Source organism: Dreissena polymorpha, chromosome 5, assembly GCF_020536995.1.
Source record: "Dreissena polymorpha isolate Duluth1 chromosome 5, UMN_Dpol_1.0, whole genome shotgun sequence".
NCBI lineage: Eukaryota > Metazoa > Mollusca > Bivalvia > Myida > Dreissenidae > Dreissena > Dreissena polymorpha.
In genome coordinates, this window is record NC_068359.1 from 36,089,399 (window position 1) to 36,117,303 (window position 27,905).

The 27,905-nt window shown below is 35.1% G+C and overlaps 1 protein-coding gene across 2 annotated transcripts in view; it reads left to right on the forward strand.

The window, feature by feature from the left end:
• The first annotated feature begins 1,413 nt into the window (after positions 1–1,413).
• LOC127881644 (U3 small nucleolar RNA-interacting protein 2-like) overlaps positions 1,414–27,905 on the forward strand; it is a 40,888-nt gene continuing 14,396 nt past the window's right edge. For both annotated transcript variants that reach the window (XM_052429728.1, XM_052429730.1), the window contains exons 1-12: positions 1,414–1,525; positions 3,698–3,819; positions 4,767–4,879; positions 7,390–7,457; positions 9,283–9,324; positions 10,669–10,795; positions 12,080–12,204; positions 14,752–14,844; positions 15,854–15,954; positions 16,298–16,435; positions 17,451–17,513; positions 21,530–21,696. In XM_052429728.1, coding sequence (XP_052285688.1) covers positions 1,487–1,525; positions 3,698–3,819; positions 4,767–4,879; positions 7,390–7,457; positions 9,283–9,324; positions 10,669–10,795; positions 12,080–12,204; positions 14,752–14,844; positions 15,854–15,954; positions 16,298–16,435; positions 17,451–17,513; positions 21,530–21,696 — 1,198 coding nt within the window. In that variant the 5' untranslated portion in view covers positions 1,414–1,486. The remainder of the gene's footprint in view (positions 1,526–3,697; positions 3,820–4,766; positions 4,880–7,389; positions 7,458–9,282; positions 9,325–10,668; positions 10,796–12,079; positions 12,205–14,751; positions 14,845–15,853; positions 15,955–16,297; positions 16,436–17,450; positions 17,514–21,529; positions 21,697–27,905) is intronic.

Genomic DNA, 27,905 nt, shown 5'->3' on the forward strand with positions numbered 1-27,905 from the left:
GCCAGGGGGCGGGGCATTTTTCCTTATATTTCTATAAATCGCTTAAGTTTAACCTTGTTAACACTACTCTAGAGTCCACATTTGTTGTCTGATCTTATGAAGCATGGTCAGAAGATTTGTCCCAATGATATCTTGGACGAGTTAAAAAATGGTATTGGTTGGTTGAAAAACATGGCCGCCAGGGGGGGGGGCGGGGAATTTTTCCTCTAAAAGTACACTCTATAAGTACATTTGGTAAGCACATTTGTTCTAATGATATCTTGAATGAGTTCGAAAATAGATCCGGTCTGTTGAAAAACATGGCCGCCAGGGGGCGGTGAAGATATCCTTATATGGCTATAGTAAAACCTTGTTAGCACTCTAAAAGTTACATTTATAGTTTAGTCTGTATGAAACTTGGTAAGAACATTTGTTCGTATGATATCTTGGGCTGCATAGAACAGGTCAATTCCTTTGTATCTCAGGTGAGCGACTTTGGGATTTTCAGACCCTCTTGTTTTTTAAATGTAACATTTTTTTTTAAGTTCTTTTTTCAAACAATAGAATATTTAAATTGTCTAATTTATTTTTAATAAAAGTAAGTATTTTGTCTTATGAGATAGGTAATTGATATATAGAATAATAAGCAATTAAGTAAACAAAGCTGTGTATTTTTTATGCATCTGGTACATTTGTATTTAAGTCAATCTTATACCAATTAACAGTTGAATTAATTATATCCAATTCACATGTTATGAATAAAAAAATTGAACTATTTATAGCATGTATTTTTTGATAATTTGTATTAATAACAAATAGACAGCATTATAACAATCTTTATGAATTTTAAGTGCTAATGATAAGTTGGTATATTAAATTTTAAAGGTACAAAACATGTCCTTTTCAATTTGATTAAAACATTAGTACAAAAAACTTTAAGATAATAAATCAATTAAATATATGTTATGTGAATGTACATTTAATTGATGATGCTTATTTTCAATCAAGATTTCATTCAGTGTAATTGTTGACAGAGGTTGACACTGCAACTTGTGATGCACATTTGTTATGAAATTTAATAAGCAAAGAATTAAATAAAAACACTATATCAATCACTTGTGATGATTTCCATTCATGATTTTTTAATGACTCACTGCGTACAAATGATTTACTCTTTCATGAAAGGATCAATGTTGAGCTTCCTTGGTGAGTCTGTTGTCTTTTATCTATCAAACTAACTTAAATGATCTTTGCTAGTAAGTGGCAAGACATTTTAATTGCGGATTTCCATAATTTCCCTATTTTAATTCGCTGAGGTGCCAACTTTATCGCCATTTCACGGTCTTAAGAACTCCCGTTACGTTTAAACCGACTAACTCATTTGTTATGAAGGTTTATTAATTAATTTGTATCATGTAACCTGTATTTGATCTCGATTTTGAAACTAATATTATACAGTACCACACGTGCACAGATTAACTTCCGGATATAAACATCATTGTGTAAAATGTCGTTTTTCATCAAAGGAAAGTCAAAACAAACCGGAGTATGTGATTTTTAGTCAAAATAATGTATATTTATATTGTACTCGCATGATCTACGTTTTCAAAAAATAGTTTTAATTCACATTACACACATTTATTGTATGTGTTGAGTTATCCGGATAAACATTTCGGACATAAACGCGCATGGCTGTTTCACAATAAGAAAACTTATCCTTTTCCAATTGTTATAATTATACAGGCGGCATCGCATTCGCTATATTCTTTTTGTTATGGAAATATCATGTCCTGTTGCGACTGGTTCATTAGTTGAGCATCATTGGGCAACTACTGAATAACATGGAGACATTCTCTGATCTGCTAATGTCACCAATGTAGTATGTGGACAACATTAAGCTTATACCCCACAATTCATTCACCCCCATTTAAAGGGCATATCCACATTAACAAGTATAATTCTATTTATATAGCAGTGGTTAATTCAGACTGTAAGTTCAGTTAAAATCTGAAGGCAACTAGAATTTGTGACTGTCACATTGTGAAGATTTTTATTTAAGAAACTCAACAAAACTCATACAAATGTTACAGTAGTTGTTAACAATATAATGTTTATGAATGCCTTAAAACAATTGGTATAAAAAGTGAATTGACATGCAGTGTGTTACTTAAAGTTAATGCTTTACAGCAGAACATTGGCTGCACAACACAGCCAGGGAACCTCACCATTAATTTCTGACACGATTAACAGTTCAACAGTGTATGAAAAGAAAAGTTGTATAATCCTGCAATAGATTTAGAACGCTTAATGTATTTGCATTATTCATGATAACATGAAGGTGGCATCAATCATTAAGAAAAAAATAAAATCAAATGTTTATTATATTAGCACTCTCAACTAAGGGTATCACGTTTAAACATTTAAACGGTCGCGTTTCGTGTTTTGCTAAAAAACATTTACCAAAACAGTAGAAGTTCAAAGACAGTCAATATCAATATAATTTTAAGATTGGGGTGCAAATAAGGTAGCAGACTAGCCGTCCAAAGTATATCGATGACGAACTGTGAAATCCAGGTACTTACGGTAAATCCTGGCTACCGAATTCGGCAGTAATTTATTTTTGATTGGTTAGCGAATGGCACAGACATGAATGGAGACTAACGAAAAATCTTCGCTACTTGCCGAAAATCTTACAACTTGGCAATGATACAGTGCATTTGCCGCCATCTTGAAATATTTCAAGTGATTGATTAGCAAAGTAAAACACTGCGATAGCATGTTGAAAAGCAATATTTTAACCAAATTATATATTGATTACATTATTGCTAGTTAACTGGTTTTTCATTTTCTGCTGTCAAATGATATGCACATTGTATTTCATGTGGAAAATACACACATTTTATTCGGAGGGTCGTTTTCGGATACAGTATTTTTCATAGATTTTACATTTTCAACGTTCTTTAAATTGTTTTTATAGAATAACTAATACACATGCGGTGATACGGATGGTCTGGTTTATAATATTTTATGGTTTTAATATGACGTCATTAATTGCCTGAATGGGATATGCACTGAATATTACTTCCTGAAACAATTACTATTTTAAGTTTGGAAATGCGATGGTACTGATGCTTTTTAAATGAACATAGGGATACGGTATCATACCGTTTAAACATTAACATTTTGTTTATTTCATTTCATTTAAACGTTAAGACAATCTGTAAACGTGATACCCTTACTCTCAACACTGCCCTTTTCAAATCCTGGCTAGATTACTCTCGTTACATGTATGAAAACTGACTTCAGGGATTTCAATTGAAGGCAAGTCATGCTTTTTGATGCAAGCAAATTGCTATATAATCAGTTTTGACACCTGCAAGTTATCATTTTCATGATTTTGATGCGAATCTTACTGGCGAAGCCTTATCCAAAATGTGTTTTTAAATTGGTTGCATTTCATAGTATTTGACTAAAATGAATACCAAGAATCATTTCAGAGAATTTTTACTCGCATGCATAAGCAAAATAACTTCATTCTAAAAGCAGCTGAAATAGGCCTTGGAAAATTTGCTATATGGAAAAATATCAGTTTTTTAGCTGGCACACAAAAATGACTAAAATGCTGTTTTAAATAGTGAAAAATCTAAACAAGAGGCAAAGATAATATACAATTCATTGATCGTTTGAAGTTTATTCAATTTATTAATGTCTATTAAAGAAACCAAAATTGCTCGGGGGAAAAAGGAAGTCCACAGAACCATCAAAGTTTGCCGGCAAGAAACAGCGGTTCAGAGGAGCCGACGAAGAGATTGATAGCGACTCGGATGGGGGGGAAGTGAAGTAGGTGTCTTTTAATGTGATAGTAATTAAGATAATTTCACACACTCAAGTCTGTTTCCTGAGTAGAACTAGTTTCTAAGGGGGGATTTACAGAACGCTCCCACAGTGGGGATTCAACCTGTGACCTCCTGGCTGCCTGGTTGTTAGGCGGCACCATATCCAGAACGCTACGGCAATCTTCATTTCACATTTATGTGAAATTTGAATTATGTATACACAATTATTAGTTTTATAAATTCAGTATTTCAGATTCAGATATTTTTTTATATTCAGGTAACTGTGTCATAATATATAAACATTGTTTTATATTCAGGTAAGTGCGTCTTAATATATAAAAGTGGTCTATTTACTAACAAATGTTACAAACACCAATACAAGACACTCTTTATCTCAAGCCACTTATTTAACGGGTGAAAGCATGAACAACCACTAATCTTTGTTAATATCTCGCTTAAAAGTTTTCATTCTTTCATTTAATACTTACCACACTTGCACCACCAGACTTCATTTTAACATTGACATTGACATTCACATACTTTTGGAGCTACAATTTATCAATACTGAAACTTCTTCCCCTGAGGAGTATCTGCATTTATTGAATGCAGCATTTTTATTTTTTTAATGGGTTTCACACATCATCTTTTGTTTAGCAGTTACAATGTATAAGAAAAATTAATGCTACTTTGTAAGAACTTTTCTACAGTTTGAGAATAGAACATACATGTGCGATAGAGCAAGAACAATAGTTGTTTTAAATATTTAATTAAATACTAATGCAAAATAGAATGTTGTATAGGGTGTCATTTGTTTTATTGTACATAACAACTGATACAATTAAAAACATTGAATGCTTTTTAACGTTAAAACAGCTTTGTGCTCATAAGTCGTGCCAAGACCCTCGTGTTTGTTTCTTGTTCATGCCCTTAATGTTTGGTGTGTGATTCCAGTGATCATCGCCATGACGACAAAGGCTACTCGTCATCTGAGGAGGAACAGGAGACTGCCCAGGAGAAGAAGCTGCGTCTGGCCAAGCAGTACCTCTCCCAGATTGAGGCTGAAGGTAACCATGGCAACATGGATAGACTACAAGTTTTTCCTTGTAAATTTAGTGCCCGTAAAAGGCACTTTCCCAATTTAGGAAAAATTACCAGTCACAATTGCCGTCCAAACAATTCCCCCAAAATAGAAATATTGCATCAATTTCATTTCAAAAGCAAATAATCTGCAATATTAACAAATAAAGTTAGCACTGAAACTGAACATTTAAACCAAAAGGTATGTAAAAGAATATTTAAATGGGTTTGGGCAATTAATTACAAAGCAATAAAAAAGACCCCTGACTCCCAATCTGAAGATTTGATGATTTGAATTTCAATTTCCCAAATTTTTAGAGTTGTTCACGTTAATTTTTCGGCGTTGGCCCTGTAAGAGGATGCTGTTAGAGGAAGTCAGGCGGTATTGTGTACAGTATGGTACTATTTTTGCATGGAGTGAATTTTGTCAATATTTGGCAGTGACTTACTGAGGCACCAGTGAAAATGATTGCAATGAATGTGACCCTTTTATGGACTAAAAACTAATTTTATTTAAAAATAAGTATCTTTATGACGAAGATTTGCTAGAAAGCTTATAGTGACTGAAACAATGTGTACACACTTAGGGAAAATTAAACAACAGCAATTAAATCTTTGATATTTCCTGATAAATAGACTCTTATATGCAAATATTTTGCACTAGAAAGTACTCTTAATCAATAGAACATCCTAATAATAATGCTATGTATTAATCTTCTGGCCATATAGTAATTTTTTATGTGCTGTGTAAAGTAATTATGAATCATTGAATTTAATATAATGGTATCAAAGATTGAAAAATAAATGTAATTCGATTTTTAGCTCGACTATTATATATGAAATATATATAGTGGAGCTATCCTACTCACCACGGCGTCGGCGTGACCGTCTGCGTTAGCATTAGCGTCTGCGTTAGCGTGCAAATGTTAAAGTTTTCGTACTACCCCATTTATTTTCATTGTCCCTTGACATATTGCTTTTATATTTTGCATAATTGTTTACCAACATCACCCCAGCCTATAAACAAGAGCAGACAACTCTATCAAGCATTTTGTCATAATTATTGCCCCTTTTATACTTAGAATATGCATATTATTGATAAATCTATGTTAAAGTTTGCGTACTACCCCAAATATTTCCTATATCCTTTGACATATTGCTTTCATATGTTGCAAACTTGTTTACCAACATGACCCCAACCTATAAACAAGAGCAGACCACTGTATCAAGCATTTTGACATAATTATGGCCCCTTTTACACTTACATAATTGAACATTTTGCTTAAATTGCCATAACTTCTTTATTTATGATCACATTTTATTATTACTTTGACAAAACAACACTTACCTGAATACCACAATGTATTCCACCCTAACAATAACCCACGCCCCTACCCAGAATACCTCCCCCCCCCAACCTCCCCCCCCCCCAATTTTTTTTTAAACATCATCTAATACATTACCCCACCCCAAATTATACCCTCCTCTCACCCCCTCTCACCCCCCTCTCACCCCCCCTACCCCCCCATTTTTTTTTTAACATCATCTAATTAATTACCCCACCCCACATTATACCCCCCTCAAACCCCCCCCTACCACCCCCCCTACCCCCCCAATTTTTTGTTTGTTATAAACATCATTTAATAAATTACCCCACCCCACATTATACCCCCCTCTCACCCCCCCTACCCTCCCAATTTTTTTTCCCTTTTTTTATTTTGGAAAGATTGTCTAATAAATGATCACACCCCACATTATGCCCCCTCTCAACCCCCCCCCCCCCCCCCCCCAAAAAAAAATAATTTTTTTTCCTTTTGTTACTTTTTAAAAGATCGTCTAATAAATTATTGAATATGAACAATTTCCCCATGATGGCTTACGTTATAATGTCAAGCACTCGAATAGTCGAGCGCGCTGTACTCTGACAGCTCTTGTTATATCCCCCACCACTATAGTGGGGGATATATTTTGTGCCCTGTCGGTTGGTTGGTTAGTTGGTTGGTTGGTTTGTTTGTTTGCTCCAACTTTAACATTTTGCCATAACTTTTGCAATATTGAAGATAGCAACCTCATATTTGGCATGCATGTGTATCTCATGGAGCTGCACATTTTGAGTGGTGAAAAATCAAATTGCAAAACAAACAACGTACTTCAATGTTTCTTCCTATTCAATAGAGGGATAAATTCAGAAGATACATCAGCGGCACTCTGGGAGAATGGGGCTTAATGCATGTGTGTTGAGTATCGTCCCTGATTACCATGTGCGGTGTGCACAGGCTAATCAGAGACGCCACTTTACGCTTTTATGGAATTTTTTGTATGAAGAAAGTCTCTTCTGAATGAAAATCCAGTCTAGACAGGAAGTTGTTATTGATTAGCCTGTGCCCACTGCACAAGCTAATCTGGGACAACACTTTACGGACATGCATTTAGCCCAGTGGTCACATGTTGAGGCTCTTGCTGAGCCATGCACTCCATCGTCTCCTACTTGTTTCAGAGAGGGATAGTCGCGTGGACGAGGAAGTGAACAAGGACCTGATTTCACAAAGGCTGAAACATGACATGGTTAGCTCTCAGTCCAGGCTATCTGTATCACGAGGACTTCACATATATGAGCGAAATGGGGTTTAACGCATGTGCATAAAGTGGCGTCCCAGATTAGCCTGTTAAGTCTGCACAGGCTAATCAGGTACAACACTTTCCATTTTTAGCTCACCTGTCACAAAGTGACATGGTGAGCTTATGTGACCGTGTGATGTCTGGCGTCCGTATGTGCGTGTGTGTGTGTGCATGCATGCGTGTGTCCGTCAACAATTTGTTTGTGTAGACAGTAGAGGTCACAGTTTTCATCCAATCTTTATTTAATTTGGTCAGAATGTTTATCTTGATAAAATCTGGGTTGGGATTGTATTTGGGTCATCTGGGGTCAAAAACTAGGTCACTAGGTCAAAAACTAGGTCACATAATAGGTCAAATAATAGAAAAACCTTGTGTAGACAATAGAGGTGGCAGTTTTCATCCAATCTTTATGAAATTTGGTCAGAATGTTTATCTTGATGAAATCTGGGTTGGGATTGTATTTGGGTCATCTGGTGGTTAAAAACTAGGTCACTAGGTCAAAAACTAGGTCAAATAATAGAAAAACCTTGTGTAGACAATAGAGGTCGCAGTTTTCATCCAATCTTTATGAAATTTGGTCAGAATGTTTATCTTGATAAAATCTGGGTTGGGATTGTATTTGGGTCATCTGAGGTAAAAAACTAGGTCACTAGGTCAAATAATAGAAAAAACGTCAACAATTTGTTTGTGAAGACAGTAGAGGTCACAGTTTTCATCCAATCTTTATGAAATTTGGTCAGAATGTTTATCTTGATGAAATCTGGGTTGGGATTGAATTTGGGTCATCTGGGGTCAAAAACTATGTCACTAGGTCAAAAACTAGGTCACTAGGTCAAATAATAGAAAAACCTTGTATAGACAATAGAGGTCACAGTTTTCATCCATTCTTTATGAAATTTGGTCAGAATGTTTATCTTGATGAAATCTGGGTTGGGATTGTATTTGGGTCATCTGGGGTCAAAAACTAGGTCACAAGGTCAAATAATAGAAAAACCTTGTGTAGACAATAGAGGTAACAGTTTTCATCCAATCTTTATAAAATTTGATCAGAATGTTTATCTTGATGAAATCTGGTGTGGGATTGTATTCGGGTCACCTGGGGTAAAAAACTAGGTCACTAGGTCAAATAATAGAAAAACCTTGTATAGACAATAGAGGTCACAGTTTTCATCTTATCCTAATGAAATTTGGTCAGAATGTTTATCTTGATGAAATCTGGGTTGGGATTGTATTTGGTTAGTCAGGTGAGCGATTCAGGGCCATCATGGCCCTCTTGTTTAATAGAATTTTCCTTTTAAAGGAAGTCTCTTTCATGTATTAACAAAAAGTGTAGTTACTGATTGCGCAGGCTAATCTTGGACGACACTTAACACACATTCATAAATCTACATTATTCAAAGCAATTCATACATAAAAAAATGCAAGAATAAATACACATAACAATGGAGACAAAGATAAATGCTGCACCAAATAAATAGTATTCATATTGTTCAATATTACTTAAAAGTGAATGCATATCAATTTGTGTCTGATAACATTGAAATTGGTTGGTTGAAATCTTATTAAAAATATAGTTATCATGTTCTTGATCAGAAACTTCGGTTGGTTAACTGTTTCCATCACAATAAGCATTAGTGATTGAAGAACAACATGTTATTTTTACATAATTATATTTATTTATAAGTTTCTTATTAATTTTTATGTGATGCAGCTGAAGTGTTTATCTCATAATGTGCGTTTCATGATAACAAATTCATGATGTTCATTTCAGCTGGAACTGACAGGGAAACTCCAAAAGCAAGTGGCTGCAGACGTATGTCCTTACAATTATTTTCTATGTACTTACTTAACACTTTCCCCATCAGAGGAAAATTGCTTTTGCAACCAGCATAAAACCAGAACAGCCTGCGAGTAACTTGCAGTCTGTTCAGGTTTTATGCTGTTTGCTGCTTATCAGTATCTAAGGGTTGGAAATGAAGCCTTTAAAACTTGAATATAGTAAGAAAAGTCTTTAATTAAATTTAACTTTCTAAGTGACAACAAATGTATCAAAATACGTATCTTAAGTGGTAAAGGGTTAAATATACACCCAAAGAGTGGGGGTTATTTGGAAGCACTTTGTTGGTCTGTCAATCCATCTGTCAGTTTGACTGCAAGTTTGTTGAGCAAACTGGTTCCACTTTCATCTGGTAATCAAATTGACACTTAAAATAAGTCAACACCATGAAGTGTAGATCTGCAAGATTCTTTTATTATGTAATATAAGCATATATTAAAGGTCTAGTTTGAACCTGCTCCAAATTCTTTTTATTCTAATATCAGGCTAAAGGCGGTAGGGATATAGATATAGTAGGTGTTAACCTGTTCATGCGTGCATCTAGTGGGTGTGCATGCTTCAGTCTGTAACAATATTCTATGCTCAACGCTTTCTACATTTTATTTTTATTGTCCCCTACCGGTGAAACCGGAGGGGACTTATGGTTTGCACTCTGTCTGTCTGTCTGTCAGTCAGTCAGTCCGTCACACTTTTGTGGATCCTGCGATAACTTTTAAAGTTCTTAATATTTTTTCATTAAACTTGAAACATGGATAGATGGCAATATGGAGATTATGCACGGCATTTCATTTTGTTCCTACGTCAAAAATTCTGGTTGCTATGGCAACAAATATATAAAAAAAAATTTTTTTTATTTTTTTATTTTTTTACTGACAATGGGGGAGTTTCAACGGTAGGGGACCATATTGCTTGGCAATCTCTTGTACTAATTATTTAATAATATTTCATAATGGAGGTCATGTAAAGTTAGCCAGTACATGTCCTTATATCAGCCATAAATGGTGTGTTTATATGCTGAATATGTTATTATATGAGACACCTTCTGGGAAATCTGGGCTTAATGTATGTTCATAATTCTCAGATTGGCCTGTGCAGTTCGCAAAGGCTAATCAGGGACAGCACTTTCTGTCAATTCAGGATATCCATTTAGATGAATCTCCCTTCAAATAAAACATTCCATGAAAGTGGAAAGTTTGGTACCTGATTAGCCTGTTCAGACTGCACAGGCTAATGGGGGATGACACTTTACGCACATGCCTTAAGCCCAGTGTTTCCAGAACGAGGCACATATTACCCCTGTGTTGTTGTTGTTGTGTTCAGCTGGAAGTGCCGTCCCCGGAGAGTCTGATCCTGTTCCGTGGTCACCAACTGTCTGTTACGTGTGTGGTCATCTCTGCAGATTCCCAGTGGCTCTACAGCGCCAGCAAGGACTGCAGCATCATCAAATGTGAGAACGCGTTTTGTGTATTTCATATTTGAACAATTTTTTTATTGCCCGGGTACATGAATTACCGTTAAACATACATCCTATCATCATATGTCCACAATTGCATTCATCAATCATCACTGCGCTTTCTAGACAGGTTATTGTACTTGAATTGATTAACTCTTAAACACCATTGGCCCGTCTTATTAAATATGCTATGACAAGGTTATGATACAATATGTGAGGACAAAGTTAACAGTAACCCTATCTCAATGAAATGTATATGTCTATGTATGTTTTTATGCCCCCAAAGGAGGGCATATAGTGATCGCACTGTCCGTCCGTCTGTCCGTCCGTCTGTCCATCACACTTTGCGTTTAGGTTTTAAAAAATGCTCATAACTTATATGTCCCTTGAGATAAAACCTTCATATTTGTTATGCATGTGCATATAGACAAGACCTTTCCATACGCACACAATTTTTGACCCCTGTGACTTTGACCATGAACTTAGGGTCCGCGTTTAGGTTTCGAAATCTGTGTTTAGGTTTCGAAAAATGCTCATAACCTCTATGTCCCTTGAGATATAACCTTCATATTTGGTATGCATGTGCATATGGACAAGACCTTTCCATATGCACACAAGTTTTGACCCCTGTGACCTTGGCCATGAACTTAGGGTCCGCCTTTAGGTTACGAAATCTGCGTTTAGGTATCGAAAAATGCTCATAACTTCTATCAAAGTGTTTATAAGGTGCATATGTCATCCTATGGTGACAGCTCTTGTTTCAATATTGCACACGTGTCTTATTTGAGGATTATTCTGATCATCATTTGTAAAGTTTTGTACTAAAAATTTAGTCATAACTTAAGTTTGTTGTAAGGTTATTGAAAAGGCAGAAATAAGGTCTAAGATAGGTATCACGCCTGTGATTTTTTTACCCAAAAATTACAGCCTCTTACAGGCTGTTTCCCCAATTGCAAATAGTAACATTTTTTCCCAAACATCTGACCAAAATTTCCAAAAAGAAACGCCAAACACCAATAACCTCAATTAAAAAAAGTTTATTGAGTTATTATACAGCAGTATGTATCCGTAGCACTTTATAATATAAATATTAAAGTGCAATTAAACATGCACTTATAAACAAATTGGATTATTAATATGTATAATCATATTAATGATGTTTATTTTTCCCAATTTCATGGTTTATTTCATTATTTTTCCCAATCCGAAAGGCACTGGCTGTAAAATTTAAAATAAAATAAAAATATCACTGCTTGAGATTGCCTCTTGGCCCTGCAGGGTCCCTAGCAGAGCGTCGCAAGGTGAAGATGATACACGGGGGTAGAAAGGGTACAGAGAAGAAACACGTTGGGCACACTGCACACATTCTGGCCATGGCACTGTCTTCAGACGGCAAATATCTGGTAAAAACTTCATTCATTATACTTTACCAGGGCCCTGATTCACCAAGACATTTTTAGACTTCAGAAGAAAGAATAGACTTAGAACCATGAAAGCTTACTTCAGACATGGAAGAGATTCAGATTACTTATGATGCTCGTGTAATTATTAAATTATTCTTTTTAAAGAATTTTGTTATTTTAGTAATTTAAAGACAAGTAGGATGTAAAGGCACATGTTTATAGAACATTATTGTTTAAGATTTTTTTTTTTTTCTTAGACTTAAGCCCAGTAATTGTTGATGAATATGGGCTTAAACATAATTTAATCAATATTCTTACTTAACTTTGAGTTTTTGCTCAATTTTATACATGAGGTTGAGCCTCGTGCTCATCTTGGTGTTAACAAATGTGATTTTGAACGTTGAGCCTGGTTTAATCATGAGTATGAGCAAAAATAAGTAAATATTCTTATAGCTGAGATTTGATATTGTTCCTGATCTGACTGACATTCTCAATACTCAGCTGAGTGGATACTCAAACCTTATCTGAGTTGAGCTAAAATTTTTGACCAGGTTTTTCGAAGGAAAAAACTGGTTATTAGATTGGCGAATGTTGGCGGGCGGGCTGGCAGGCAGGCGGGCGGGCGGAACAAGTTTGTCCGGGCCATAACTTTGTTGTCCATTGAGAGATTTTAAAATCATTTGGCACATTAATTTTGTTCACCATCATTGGACGGTGTGTGGCGCAAAAGAATTATGTTGATATCTCCAAGGTCAAGGTCACACTTTGAGTTCAAATGTCAAAAATGGCCATAAATGAGCTTTTCCAGGCCATAACTATGTCGTTCATTGTGAGATTTTAAAGTCATTTGTTCACCATCATTGGACAGTGTGTCGCGTGAAAGAATTTCGTCAATATCTCCAAGGTCAAGGTCGCCATGACTTAAATATTAATTTTGAAACAAGGGGGGGGGGGGGGGTAACTATGAACAATCAGTAACAATGCACGTTTTGAGTTGTCTCCCTTTATCAGACTTTTTTTCAAATTGAAATCAAGGTTGTCACAAGTAAAAATAGATTGAATTTGAAACAATGGGGGAAAAAAGATTGAATTTGAAACAATGGGGGAAACATTGCACATTTTTAATTGTCTCCCTTATCAGACTCTTATTTATTTATTTTTTTATTGTAAACCTGGTTTTGTGACAATTTTGTGTCCCGTGTTAGAATGTTCTTGATACTGACCCCTGCTCTTGTGTATCATTTATTAAAAGGTTTTTACTTTTACAAATACATGAATCATAAAATATTCATACTTGTTTACTTTTTATCCGGATCAAATGATCGGGGGTATATTGTTTTTGGCCTTTCTGTCTGTCTGTCATTGTGTGTGTCTGTCCAAAAACTTAACCTTGGTTGTAACTTTAGCAATATTGAAGATAGCTACTTGATATTTAGCATGCATGTGTACCTCATGGAGCTGCACATTTTGAGTGGTGAAAGGTCAAGGTCATCCTTCAAGGTCAAAGGTCAAATATATGGCTTCAAAGCGTCGCAGTAGGGGTCATTGTGTTTCACAAACAGAGCTATTGTTCAATTATATTCAAGTGGAAAACAACAATAACATAATTTCAGCATTCATTTCTAATATTTATGCAGTCAAAATCCTTTGCCAAAATGTGTAGGGATACTGAAATGGTAGGGGTCAGTGTGTGCCTGTCTGTGCCCCTTCTGTGGTCCACTCATACATTTTGCATGTTATTTTTGTCAAACTTAATTTTGTTATCCTCAAGCGCTACAGTGGATATTTTCAAAGTTTTGCAATCTTGTCATTTGTTAAGGACTTATTAACCTTATTTGAATGACATATATAAGATTATATGCACTTGTCTCCATTTTGACCTTAGAACTTTGGCATGTATGAATTGATATGCCTCATAAGAAGAGACTGTACTTTTAAACAAGCAAAACATCTCAGTATATTAAAGAGTTATTTTGGTCTATTTATTTTACCCTATTTGAAATTTGGAAATAGCTATTGGTTGGTGAAATAGAATTTTCATGCGTACCTTGTGTAAAGCTTTTCCTTAGTGGAGTAAAATCTCCATTAGACCTTTTTTCAATATGCTTAATATTTTAAGACTTTAACACAACAAATTCTGCAATATTCTACAGTATATAATGATACAGTTATTCTACTTTCACATGAGTAACAAAGCATATAAGTTAAACAGATAACAAGATGTTTTTTATTTGTAATTTCAACAAAGGGAGGAAACAAGTCCTTGTGCACAGTCACAATTATAGGTCTGTGGGAACAGTGTTCTAGTGGTGAGATGCTTGTCTAGGAATTGTCAAGTCAATGGTTTGAATCTATCTCAGACCACTTAAAATTTTTCTGAGCCACAATTTATCCCACGCTTGCTTCTCTCCACCCAGATTCATAAATAAGCCTGTGACGGAAAAAAGCCAATGGGATTGGGGGTCGACTGATGATGTACCATGGTTAATATATCCGACTATAAACCCCAACCTTACAGTGTGTGAAAGTTCCCTTATTGTTTTACAGGCTACTGGAGATGCTAACAAACTGATTCAAATCTGGGACGCCGGCCCTATGGAGTTCCTGCACACATTCAAGGGTCATAGAGGCTCTGTTACCGTATGTATTGGGAATCTTGTTATATTCTGTCAATTGGTTCAATATCCATAAATGCTTAGAGAACACACAGGTTCAAGGGCCATAGAGACTCTGTTACTGTATTTGTTGGCATCTTGCAATATCCTGTGTGTTGGATAAACGTCCATTTAACTTGGTCTCAATTTTTATGCCTCCAGTAGAGTGGCATATAGAAGTTGAACTGTCTGTGAGTCCGTCTGTGGGTCCGTCTGTGCGTCCGTCTGAAAACTTTAACATTGACCATAACTTTTGCAATATTGAAGATAGCAACTTGATATTTGGCATGCAAGTGTTTCTCATGGAGCTGCATATTTTGAGTGGTGAAAGGTCAAGGTCATCCTTCAAGGTCAAAGGTAAAAAAAAAAAATCCAAGGGAAGTAACAAGCTTTAAAGGGAGATAATTTCTATTTATCATTTGGCATGTACAGATCATTTTTACAAGGAAAGTAATATTTTTTAAAGGGATATAATAATTTTATATTTTTTTTAATCAAAGTGGCGCAGTAGGGGGCATTGTGTTTCTGACAAACACATCTCTTGTTGTATCATATTTTTGTACCGCTGCCATGTTTGATTATGAGCCAGGTAGCCTTTAACATTTCTTAATTATGGCCTTTGTATTATAAAATTGATAGAAAGATGCCTTAAGCTTGAGTCAAATCTGGGACGTTTGGGATCAAAATCAAACTTGCATAAAATCTTGGGCTTGTTACACAATAAATGGGGCTTAATGCATGTGCGTAAAATGTAATCCTAGATTAGCCTGTGCAGTCAACACAGGCTTATAAGGAACGATACTTTCCGCTTGAATGGAATTCTTTTTAGTAAACAATGTCACCTCTAAACAACAATCCAGTTCAGGCTGAAAGTGTCGCCTGATTAGCCTTCCCATTCTGCGCAGGCTAATCAGTGACAATAGTTTACGTCGTTTTCACTGTTAAGCGGCTCATATATGTTTTGGTTAGCTTTGCAAAGCTGCTGACTATTGCAGGGCCTGACATTTAGGAAGGACACTCATGATCTGTACAGCTGTAGCCAGGACCGCTCAGTGAAGATATGGAACGTGGATGAGAGAGCCTATGTGGAAACACTGTATGGGGGATAAACCTAAACCTTTGTTTTTAAAGCTCAATTGCAGTGAAAGCCTAAGACTTATTTAAATTTTCTTGAGAAAATTAACTATGGATTTTATTTAAAGGCGAAATTCACATTTAGCTTACATGTAGCTTACACTCTCAGAATAATATTTGCATTCTTGTTAAAAAATTTTCTTGTCCATAAACAATTGAGAATTCTGGCTTGTTTAACCAAACAACTAACTTTGATGATTCAGCTGAATCATTGAAAAAGCTGCAAAGAGTCGACTGAAGAGGAGTCCAGTATCAATATCAGACTATAAACCCATGCCTATACCTTTTCAATGATTCCTGTACAGGTTTGGCCACCAGGACAAGATCACAGCTATAGACAGCCTGTCCCGGGAGAGGGCGGTGACAGCAGGGGGCCGGGACGCCACAGTCAGGGTGTGGAAGATTCTAGAGGAGTCCCAGCTCGTATTCAACGCACACAGTCTGTAAGTAGAGGCATACTTTAGACTGGTTTATAATGTTGTATGCATGGTCTCAAAATAAAGTAATGCAGATAGTCACTGAGGGATGTGATGGATAAAAACATTCTTATTATTAAACTCACAAGAATGTCGGATTATTATAAAAGTTAATATATTAAAATCCATTTGAAAAAATCTTATCAAGTTATTGTATTGATTGTCAATTGTTCTTGGCTGTTATGGGTCTGTTAATTAACCTGACAGAAACCTGTTTTGATATAGCAGTTTACGTTGATCATATTCCTTTAACTTTTCAGCTAATCTATTTAAATACATTTTTATAAACAGATAATTGTCATTAGTTTTGGGTTTGTATTCTGAAGGGTACTGTGAAAAAGTAGAGATGTTTAAATTAAACTTTGTGCTTAGATATCTTGTATCAAACTGGCTTGGGTTTGTATGGGGGATGGATAGGGTCAAGGTCACAGAAAGTCAAAAAAATCTATAATGATTTCCTGAGATAAGTATAAAGATACACATTCTGATATTGTTATGAAACTTCATAATATAGATACATTAATCAAAATCTTACTTGTGATTGAATATTGGGGGATGGGGTAAAGGTCAAAGTAAGTGAAATTATGAAAAATCCTTTCAGCTCAATAACCCCAAATAAATTGAGCGTTTGTATTAAAACTTTGTAATTTTTACCGAGTCCTCACTTGGTATTGAATGTAAAGTAGTGGTTTCACCGAGTCCTCACTTGGTATTGAATGTAAGGTAGTGGTTTCACCGAGTCCTCACTTGGTATTGAATGTAAGGTAGTGGTTTTAAGATCATCATTACTAATTTACTACACAAATAAATATTTAAAGTTGAAGCAGTGTTTCGGCTCCATAATTAAAAAATAAAATAATCAAATGTTACAAAAAATGTGTATTTTTATGGAATGTTTATGTTTTTGTTTAGAACCTGCAACAAATCATTAGGGACTTCAGTTGCTTTATTAAGTGTGGTATATTATAACTGTGTATTTCAGAGTGTCTGTGGATTGCATTGCTTTGATAAATGAGACCAACTTCATCACAGGTGCTGATGACAAGTAAGTGCATAGAACCGCTCTTACATGCAGCCTTTTTATATTGTTTTGGTGTTGTCCGACTTTCCGTCCTTCCAGCACTTTTGTGTCCGGAGCCATATCTTGGAAGTGCTTTGGCGGATTTCATTGAAACTTGGTATGAGTATATATATGGATAAGAGGATGATGCACACCAAATGGCATTGTACACTATCGGATAATAACGGAGTTATGACCCTTTGTATCTTGAAAAATGCTTTTTTTGTATGTCCAGAGCAATATCTTGGAAGTGCTTTGACTTTTGTGTCCAGAAGTATATTGGCAGGGGATATCAATTCAACGAATTTGCTTATTTCTGATTGATTTGAATGCCTTTGTTCTATCATATTCCAATTGGCGAATAGTATCTTTTTTTCCCTAAATTCAGTCCCAAAATTACCAACAGATGGTTTGCTTTCAGATGTTTAAAATAGACCGTTTAGGTTTAGAAATAAAGAGTTTTAAATTGTAATACCCTTTATTGTTTAGGTATTTGTTATCACTGTAGAATATTTAGTCCCAAAATTGTGTGTTATCAACTCCTCTCAAACAACTGGATTGATCTTGCTTTTTTGATACAAGAAATATCTTTAAAAAAGATATACGGCGTTGATTGTGGTTAGAGTTCAATGAATGAGATTAAGGATATCGAATGTCTTTTTCTGTGCAGTTCTTAGCTGCATCACACGCAGTACGGGATGTAACGCGGAGTTTTCGCGCCTTATTTTACATTATTACATATTGCTGGTCATAAACCTATAGATACAAAACATAAAACCAAAAGAAGAATGGAAGTGAAATTAAAACATATGAGTCAACCGGCCACACGCGAAGTATCCGTAAATATTTTAAATATTTATACACGCGTTCTTCGAACATTTGATTTTTTGAATATTTGATTCGATTATTAACAGTATCGAGAATCATCGCGCTCATGCTTAATACATTTAAAATTATCATGGTATTGTTGAAAACACATTAAGAATTTACTATTGACATACCATAATTATATCGCTGAATATCTTCATTTAACATATTTCTGGTCTAAAGAAAATTCCAGTTCACCTAGTTCACGTGATAGTGTCTATATTATATAACGATTATTTTACTGGCCGCCAACTCAGGTCAGCACATAAGGTAGGCGTGAAGACGCAGCGACTGTAAATAAACTCTGACATTCACACACACTGGCCGCAAACTGACCCTGATACCTTGCGGGTTGAAATGCAATGCATTAAGTTCTTTATACTTTTACATGTTAACATGTTGACAGGAATATGGAAGTCAGTACTAAATATGAGATCATAGCCTTTAAGTACAAACGCTATTTTGCTAGCAATCCTCTGAAAATAAAAGGTGCACGCACAAACTGTATTGATGTCGAGATTGAGTGTAAAACTGTTCTATCTATTAAGCCTTTTCATTAGAGATAAAATTGTTTCATGCTGAACACGCAGTAAAACAGTGTTACAAAGACGCGGACATGTTTCCAATGTTCTGGTGGTATGCTGAAATCAGCCTATGGGATAAATGAAGTGTATTCATTCTGACCTAGCCGCAGGAAATTTTATTTGAATTTTATTGGACAGTTACAAAGGTCAGGTAAGGTGAAAAGCTGGCGTATACAGCTACGCCGAAAAATGATAATAAAGAATTATATTTTGGCCGCAACATGTTTTGCCAGAATTATGGCTATTTGTCTGTTTTTCCACTGTAAAATATTGTCCTAAAATTTATGTTTTTGACTTAAAAACTACTGAGAGGATCTTGCTCAAACATTCACAGTTAATGACCTTAATACGTAGATGATCGTAAAGAAAGGAATTTTGTCTTCAATAGGTTTTGGCATAATTATTGCTCTTTATTTTTTTTTTCGCTATCAAAATAGTCCTTTTTTATGCCCCCAAAGGAGGGCATATAGTGATCGCACTGTCCGTCCGTCTGTCTGTCCGTCACATTTTGCGTTTAGGTTTCGAAAAATGCTCATAACTTCTATGTCTCTTCAGATGTAACCATCATATTTGGTATGCATGTGTATATGGACAAGGCCTATATGGATAGGCACACAAATTTTGACCCCTTTGACCTTGAACTTAGGGTCCGCGTTCGGGGGCATATGTCATCCTATGGAGACAGCTCTTGTTTTAAGTCCTCGTTTACAACTGAGTGAATCTTGCTAAAATCTTTGCAGTGCATGACATTAGTCTTAATATGATTGTAAAGAGAGGAATTATGACTGCAACCAGTTTTGATTGAATTATGGCCCTTTGTCTTTTGTCTACTGTAGATTGCTGGAATAAAGGAAATTTGTCTGTGCCCAACATTTGTTGTGGCAGCATCAGTGGCTGTGTCACATTTATAGCTAATTTAACATTTTGCAATAAATATTTTTCGAATGAACACAAAAACAGGATTTGGAAATTCCTATAAAAAACATCCTTTTTGACTTGTTTTCAAACGTCATAGTTCATAAAAATAGTCCATTCACAAGCTTTTTATGTTAGTCATTTATATAGATTACTTTTGAATTTTGGAAGTTTCCTTGTGCCTTTAAAAATTTGAGAGCTATGGTTTTGGAATATCTTATGTGTGTTAATTTTAAACATCAGGAAAACCGAGTGTTAATGGTTATGCACTTAAAATAAAAGAGCTGTACTGACCATGATAGAATTGTCAACAATAAAAAGACTGAAAATATTTAAAAAATATATTGATTGAAAATGTTGAAAATGTCTTAACTTCAAGGAAATCCATGGACGTTTTACAGATTACAGGGACATGAGTTAGCTGTTTAAATATATACTGTGGTGACTGTAATTAGGTTCTTAATTGATTCTTTTATGGTATTCGGGTGAAAGACTGAAATACAGTACTGTAAAACCATTAAATTTCGTGTGGTACGAATTTTCGTGGATTTCGTTGTTCCGCTGAACCACAAATTCAAGTACCAACGATTATTTTAACATTTTTAATCCGAAATCGGTCCTTTCCGAATGTCATTGCCGACATTCTCTATTGTTTTCGGTTATCTGAGATATTTGATTGAGATATGCTAGGTAATACAATATGTTGTTTTCTTGATAAGTGTTTGGGTAATAATACTTTTTAAATCAAGCACGGAATTTAAACTTTTCATCAACGATTGTTCTCTTTTACGTGACGTCGTCAAATTAACAGTTTGCAGATTTATCAAATATGTCAATTAGTGCCAATTAAAGTTAAAAGAGACATAACGGTTTTCACATCTGTATTTTGGGGACCTTATTACTCAATTGTTACTACTAAGGGACCGATTGAGCAGAGAATTGCAAATATTGTCAAAACAACATTGATGGCAATAAGCAAGCGGGGACCCACAAGATCGCCGCTTATTCGCTCTTATCGACAATTATCGGCAACACTTTCATGCTTCATTGCACATTAATCACAAGCCTTGCTGTCAACACACATTAGCAGATTATTCTTCGTTATTACTCTGGTTGTTTTAAGAAAAGTTTAATTATTATGACTGTCAATCTTTCCCGAAAATTTTAAATCCACGAAATTACTTGTCAACGAATTAGTTGTTTTTTATAAAACCACGAAATTTCATACCGACGAATTTCTATACGTTTACAGTATATGGTTTTATTATAAAACCGATTTCCGTATTTTTGTTTATAATGACATTAATATATGCCAATGTGAAAGTTTTTGGATTCCTTATCTTGAGCATCATGAGATCACTCTCTCTTTCATGGGTTTCCCATGGTAAAAAAAGGTGTCGCCACTAAATTTCCCTTGTGGCTGTTTTGTGCAAAATGTGGTAACACAATATGTTACCATAATGTACCAAACAAGATTTCATGTTATACAGATAAGCACAGTATACAATTATGGTGTCAGTAGTGAGATTCCATATTTTGAAAAAATTGTCACCACTTCTTGCAAATTTGTCACAATTGTCAATTATTTCGATAAACAGTGAAACCCCTGCCTTTCATACATGTGAATACTCACAGCTCTCTGTCCCTGTGGGGAGCCATGAAAAAGAAGCCCCTGTGTACCGTGAAGGGGGCCCATGGAAACCGGGCGCCAGACATGAACGGGAACTCCCCTGCAACATCGCCAGGGGACAATTGGATCACCTCTGTGGCGGCCCTACACAACACAGACCTCTTGGCCTCAGGTAGGTCGGATAGATGGGAACCAGCTTGTGTGGACTTATTGGCCTGTTACCGTGAACATACTTTAGGACTAAATTATTCTTACTTAACTTTGAGATTTTCTCTCAATTTTTAAGATGATGTTGACCATCATGCTCAGTTTGGAGCTCACAGAAGGTGTTTTTTTATGTCCCACACTAAAGTAGTGGGGGACATATTGTTTTGCTCTGTCTGTTGGTTGGTTGGTTGGTTGGTTGGTCTGTTGGTTGGTCTGTTTGCGCCAACTTTAACATTTTGCAATAACTTTTGCTATATTGAATATAGCAACTTGATATTTGGCATGCATGTGTATCTCATGGAGCTGCACATTTTGAGTGGTGAAAGGTCAAGGTCATCCTTCAAGGTCAGAGGTCAAATATATGTGGCCAAAATCGCTCATTTTATGAATACTTTTGCAATATTGAAGATAGCAACTTGATATTTGGCATGCATGTGTATCTCATGGAGCTGCACATTTTGAGTGGTGAAAGGTCAAGGTCAAGGTCATCCTTCAAGGTCAGAGGTCAAATATATGTGGCCCAAATAGCTTATTTTATGAATACTTTTGCAATATTGAAGATAGCAACTTGATATTTGGCATGCATGTGTATCTCATGGAGCTGCACATTTTGAGTGGTGAAAGGTCAAGGTCATCCTTCAAGGTCAGAGGTCAAATATATGTGGCCCAAATCGCTTATTTTATGAATACTTTTGCAATATTGAAGATAGCAACTTGATATTTGGAATGCATGTGTATCTCATAAAGCTGCACATTTTGAGTGGTGAAAGGTCAAGGTCATCCTTCAAGGTCAAATATATGGGTCAAAATTGCTCATGTTATGTCACTTCTGCAATATTGAAGCTAGCAATTTTATATTTGAAATGTATGTGTATCTCATGGAGCTGCACATTTTGAGTGGTGAAGGGTCAAGGTCAAGGTCATCCTTCAAGGTCAAACGTCATATAGGGGACATTGTGTTTCACAAACACATCTTGTTTAAGTTTTGAATCTGTCTCAACCCTGAGTTTGAGGAAGAATATATTCTCTTAGCTGGGATTAAAATTGCTTGTGAGCTGACCCACATTCTCAATAATTGGCTGAGTTGGAACTCAAATCTCATATTCCGAATTGAGCTCAAAAATTTCGAATGTTCATTTTACTGGACCATGGTTAAGAATATTATTGAAACTGTTTCGTTTTAACAAAGCAGCAGATTTGAATCTAACATAGTACTTAGCAAATAATAGCCTTTTGTATGTAGAATGATCATTTATGACATGTAAAGAATTGGAACCATACATTTTCACCAGCACACAGTTGTTTTGTATGCTCCCAAAGGGGGGCATTTAGTAGAGTTTGCATATGTGGGCTGTTGTTTGAATGGGTAGGTTTGTATGCAAGTCAAGATTGTTTGAGGTCTGTAATTTTTTAATGCTTAGGGGGATTTTAATACTACTTTTGGTAAGGACATGGTTCACTAACCACCAAAAAACGCCCAACCTCAGATTTTCCCAATATTTATGCTGTAACAGGGCTTGCACTAAGAAATAAATTTTGGAAGTCCTGACTTCCTGCCCTTTAATTATGGAAGTCCCACTCAAAAATGTTGGAAGTCCAAACAACTTTAATGTTGATGTTAACGGAATGTCAACTGCGTAAATGATCACAAACTCTTCCCATCCATTTTGGGTCACTGTACATCTGTGAAAGTAACTAGATACATGTATATCTTACAACAAGGCGGAGACTACCCTAGGCTTTAAAAATAGGGAGAAGTTTGGAAAATCAGGGTATAAGTTTGTGCAAACAATATCGACTTAAAAAACAAAACATGTTAATTTCAAAACTTTGATTATTTCCATCATTTTACTATGTTCATTTGTAAAAACAATAAATTCTCATTAAAATCTATGTAATCATAACACATTTAAGTCATTCAACACATTTAAGTAATTTGAGATATGTGCGGTTGCACATTTTCATCACATATTTATTGTCATTTTATTATCCTCATTCCTATGACTGCATTTGCAACAAAACACAATGATGAATCTTAATGAATGGTCATGATGGAGCATCTAGTAATGAGTATATCAATTACTGTTTATCCGAATACTATATATGTCCGAAATATGTACACTTAATAAATGCCTTACCAGTTAAACTTCAATAATCCAAACTTTCCTTGTTGTTATCTGGTTTAACAAACCTTATCAACTATTTGTTACATTTTGTAAATCCATTTAATGTTTTCTCCATTATTGAACCAACATTACTTGTAATTTGAATCGCCAGCTTTGAACTGAACGCGGGTTGAATGTTACAACAGGTCAGCCATTTGCAATGTCGAAAATCATGACGTAGCAATTTAATTCTACTCGGATAATTTATATCTAATCAAGGAAATGTGTTTTCTGAATGTTTCTTACTAGTAAAATGACTTGTTAGTATAGAAAATGAACTGTGATTCCAGTTTATATAAGATGGTTATAACTCGTAATTATCGGTGGATTAACAAACTGTGAAAACTCGCGGGACCTACGGTAGTGAATCTACGTAATTAATTAAACTTTGATCAATTTTATTTTTCTTTAATTATTTTTGCCGTCTTTCTTTTACCGTACCGTCTGCCCAAAACCAGCAATTATCTCCTAATCATTAGACAACATATGGCACGCGAAGAGACACGAGTGTGTTGTTAAAGCAACCAATTTTAAGCGACTGCTTTGACACGGTCAATTTGCGATCCGCGCGGGGGGTAAATTGTGTAACCGTTAGATAAACAATAAACATGCTAATCACCTGCGGGCGGTAGCAAATATAAGGAGGCGGAGTTTAGACTGATCGAGACGTGTGCAAAACACATAGAGTCGGCAGAAAGAAGTGTTGATTGAAGTGTTATTTTAATCGACAGCTTACGTCACGGGTTGCTATTTTCGGCGTATGACCAATTTTAAGGAAGTACAGTGGACCACGGTGCCTATACCACGTGACTTTTTAAGATCTGTGTGGGGACTAAAATGTCAACAAAAGCGCGACGAAGGTAAGATTTTTATGGATATTTTTTTTAATATGTCACCATTTTCAATGGAATAAAGTGGAGAGCCCGCTCATTCATGATAGCTTTCTATAGGTATCTTGATTTTTTTAAACAAATAAGTATTTTTTCAGTAAAGTGCAACCGCGCGTTTGAACGGTTAGAAAAAGGTAGGATCAGTGTGGGGACATTATTTTATTTTGATACAGAAACATCAACTCTGGTGCAATTAATCAATAAACGTTATGGGCGGAGCTAACACTATATTATTTTGCATTCATTTTCAGGTTTATGTTATATGTTTACGAAACACAATTCAAGAAAAATATTCTTACAGTAATATGATCTGTGTGGTATACGTGTTTAGAAGGATCTGTGTGGTATCCGTGTTTCTACAATTCACGGATAAATTGAAATAATGACGACAAAATGTTTTTTTTATATTTAATTTCAATAATTTCAATACAACAATTATCACTACTACTATTACTACTTCTACTACTACTATTAGTAATAGTAGTAGTAGTAGTAGTAGTAGTAGTAGTAGTAGTAGTAGTAGTAGTAGTAGTAGTAGTAGTAGTAGTAGTAGTAGTAGTAGTAGAAGAAGAAGAAGTAATAGTAGTAGTAGTAGATCTATTATTATCATTAAAACATGATTCTTTTCAGTAATCACATATTTGACACTAGTGAGCGGAAAGGGATAAGGGAAGAAAAAAGAGGAAACAGTTTCACGAGACAGAAATGCAATACAGAAGGGGACACTAGGAGTAAGTTGGGTGCGGGCGAGACGAAACGATAGCCTGACAGAAACTGTTGCCAACAATAAGAATGGGGATAGACGAACACAATTGAAAATTTATTTCGAACACAAATTCTGCAATAGAGATTGTGTCAAATATTACACAGGTTGACAAAAAGCAAAGGCATGTTCTTTCCTGAGTAATATGTATGTTTTAAAATCAAATGTGAAATAAAAACTGATAAAAGTGAATCCACCAGACGTATTGGTTTATCATGGATTTCAAAGTGCCTTGCATCATTGTGAAGAAACTTTAAACGACCAAACAAATCATACATTTTCGACATTATTTTCTATTTTGTTGTTATTTAAAGTTGAAAATAACCGGCACGATTTACTAAAAACAAAATAATGGTCATTGTAGAAACATATATATATATTATATATGTGTGTGTTTGTGTGTGTTATTTTCATTTATGGAATTCATATTGTTGCATTAGTTTATTACATAGTATAGATATTTACAATCATGCGCCATGTGTTTGTATAATGTCATGTTATAAATTATGACACTGTATTCAGTGTAACAAGTGTATGCTTATATTTAGTGTTAATTATTTTGAAGAGAATATAAAAAGGAAATGAATAACTATCATATTAAATGATTATGTATGTACGATTCTCCTCTTGTGTTGTGGTGGGATGCAGCTGTGAAGAATGTCAAGACGTATTTCGAATAAATTAAGGAGTATTGAATTGTATACTCAACCTCATCGCCTACATTGTTTATTGTCAATTACCACGGCCTAGAATAAGTATAAGCAGGCAGTTAATAATGTAAAGCAATCGTGAAAATCACTACTTTTTAGAAACCCTGGCTGCTTATGATTATCAAACTAGCTTCAGACAGCGGTATTTAAAATTGAAATCAACGAAAAAACATCGCAAAACTTTAATCAAGTTATAGTTAATAAAGAATCACAGATTAGATAATACAAATCACAGATGCGATTCATTAATGAATAACGTAAATCTAACTTATTGCACAATTATTTGACAATAATTTCAAAAGAAACACACAAACGAACTTAACGAAACACAAAAACTAATCAAATTCGGATAACTTTAAAAGAATATTAAAAGGAAGAGTTAAAATAAAACAACGAATAAAATAACGTAAAACGATACTCAAGTTACACAGACAAACTGTAAACTATTATGATTATTAATCAGTATTCACGGATTTATGTGAAGTGCTCACGTGTCGAGAGAGGTTTGTTTTGCGACTGTACGTTTGAAACACTCCTCATATATGTAATACTTGTCAGGCATGTGGGGCTTGTCGTGCTCTTTGAGGTCAATCTCACTCCTAACTGCCAACCCACACTGGTAACAGTTCGACAATCCCTCTTTTTTGCACTTTTCTCTCGAGCCACGGGTAGGTAGGTACTTGTCCGAAAAGCTCCTGCCGCACTGTACACACATCATGGGGTCCTTCGTTCTTTGAAGCCTTCTAAGATTGAAGGCATCGTAAGAAGAAAAATAACTATTTTAATCACGTGACATTTCAATGCGTAAACTCGCTATTACAAAAATGTTAGTATCAGAAGACACGCGTTCGTTATTTTTTTTAATTACCAACGATTTGACGATTATTGAGATATTTCAAGATGTATGATAACCTGAGAGATGAGATATATTGTATATTTGTACTGTTTCACGAAAATCCGTTCATTTTTAAGGTATTTCATCTTACCTGAAATGCTTTCCCACAGCAGTAATAGTTTCCAGAGTTAGCGTATCTCCTAATGTGGCGCAATAATCCAGCTCTGGTCTTCAACATTTTTCCGCATTCGGTGCATTGGGCCATACCTTAAAGCAAATATAATATCTAAAATAGTATGTAGAATACATTACTTCACGTGACAGTAGTGTTTGGTGCCAAAATAAAAATGGAATTTAATACAATAACATAAAGTGTACACCTATTTAAGGTATGCATGGCATTGTCATCAATTTAAGATGCTCCAGCGTAAGATTTTAATTTTATGATGGGGATTGTATAGCATGCATGTATATCATAATTATGTATTAGTTCAACAAGCGGTGCAAGCGTAGTGTATAGCCATTATGTGTTTTACTTGCTATCGCATTTAAAAATCCAGTTTTTAATACATTGTTGACAAGCATTTTTTTAGCAACTGGATAGAACTGAAAAACTTATAAACAGTATACCACACAGATCCTTCTAAAAACGTATACCACACAGATCATATTACTGTAAGAATATTTACCTTGAATTTTGTTTCGTAAATATATAACAGAAACCTGAAAATGAATGCAAAATGATATAGTGTAAGCTCCGCCCATTAAGTTTATTGCTTTATTTCACCAGAAGTGATGTTTCTGTGTCAAA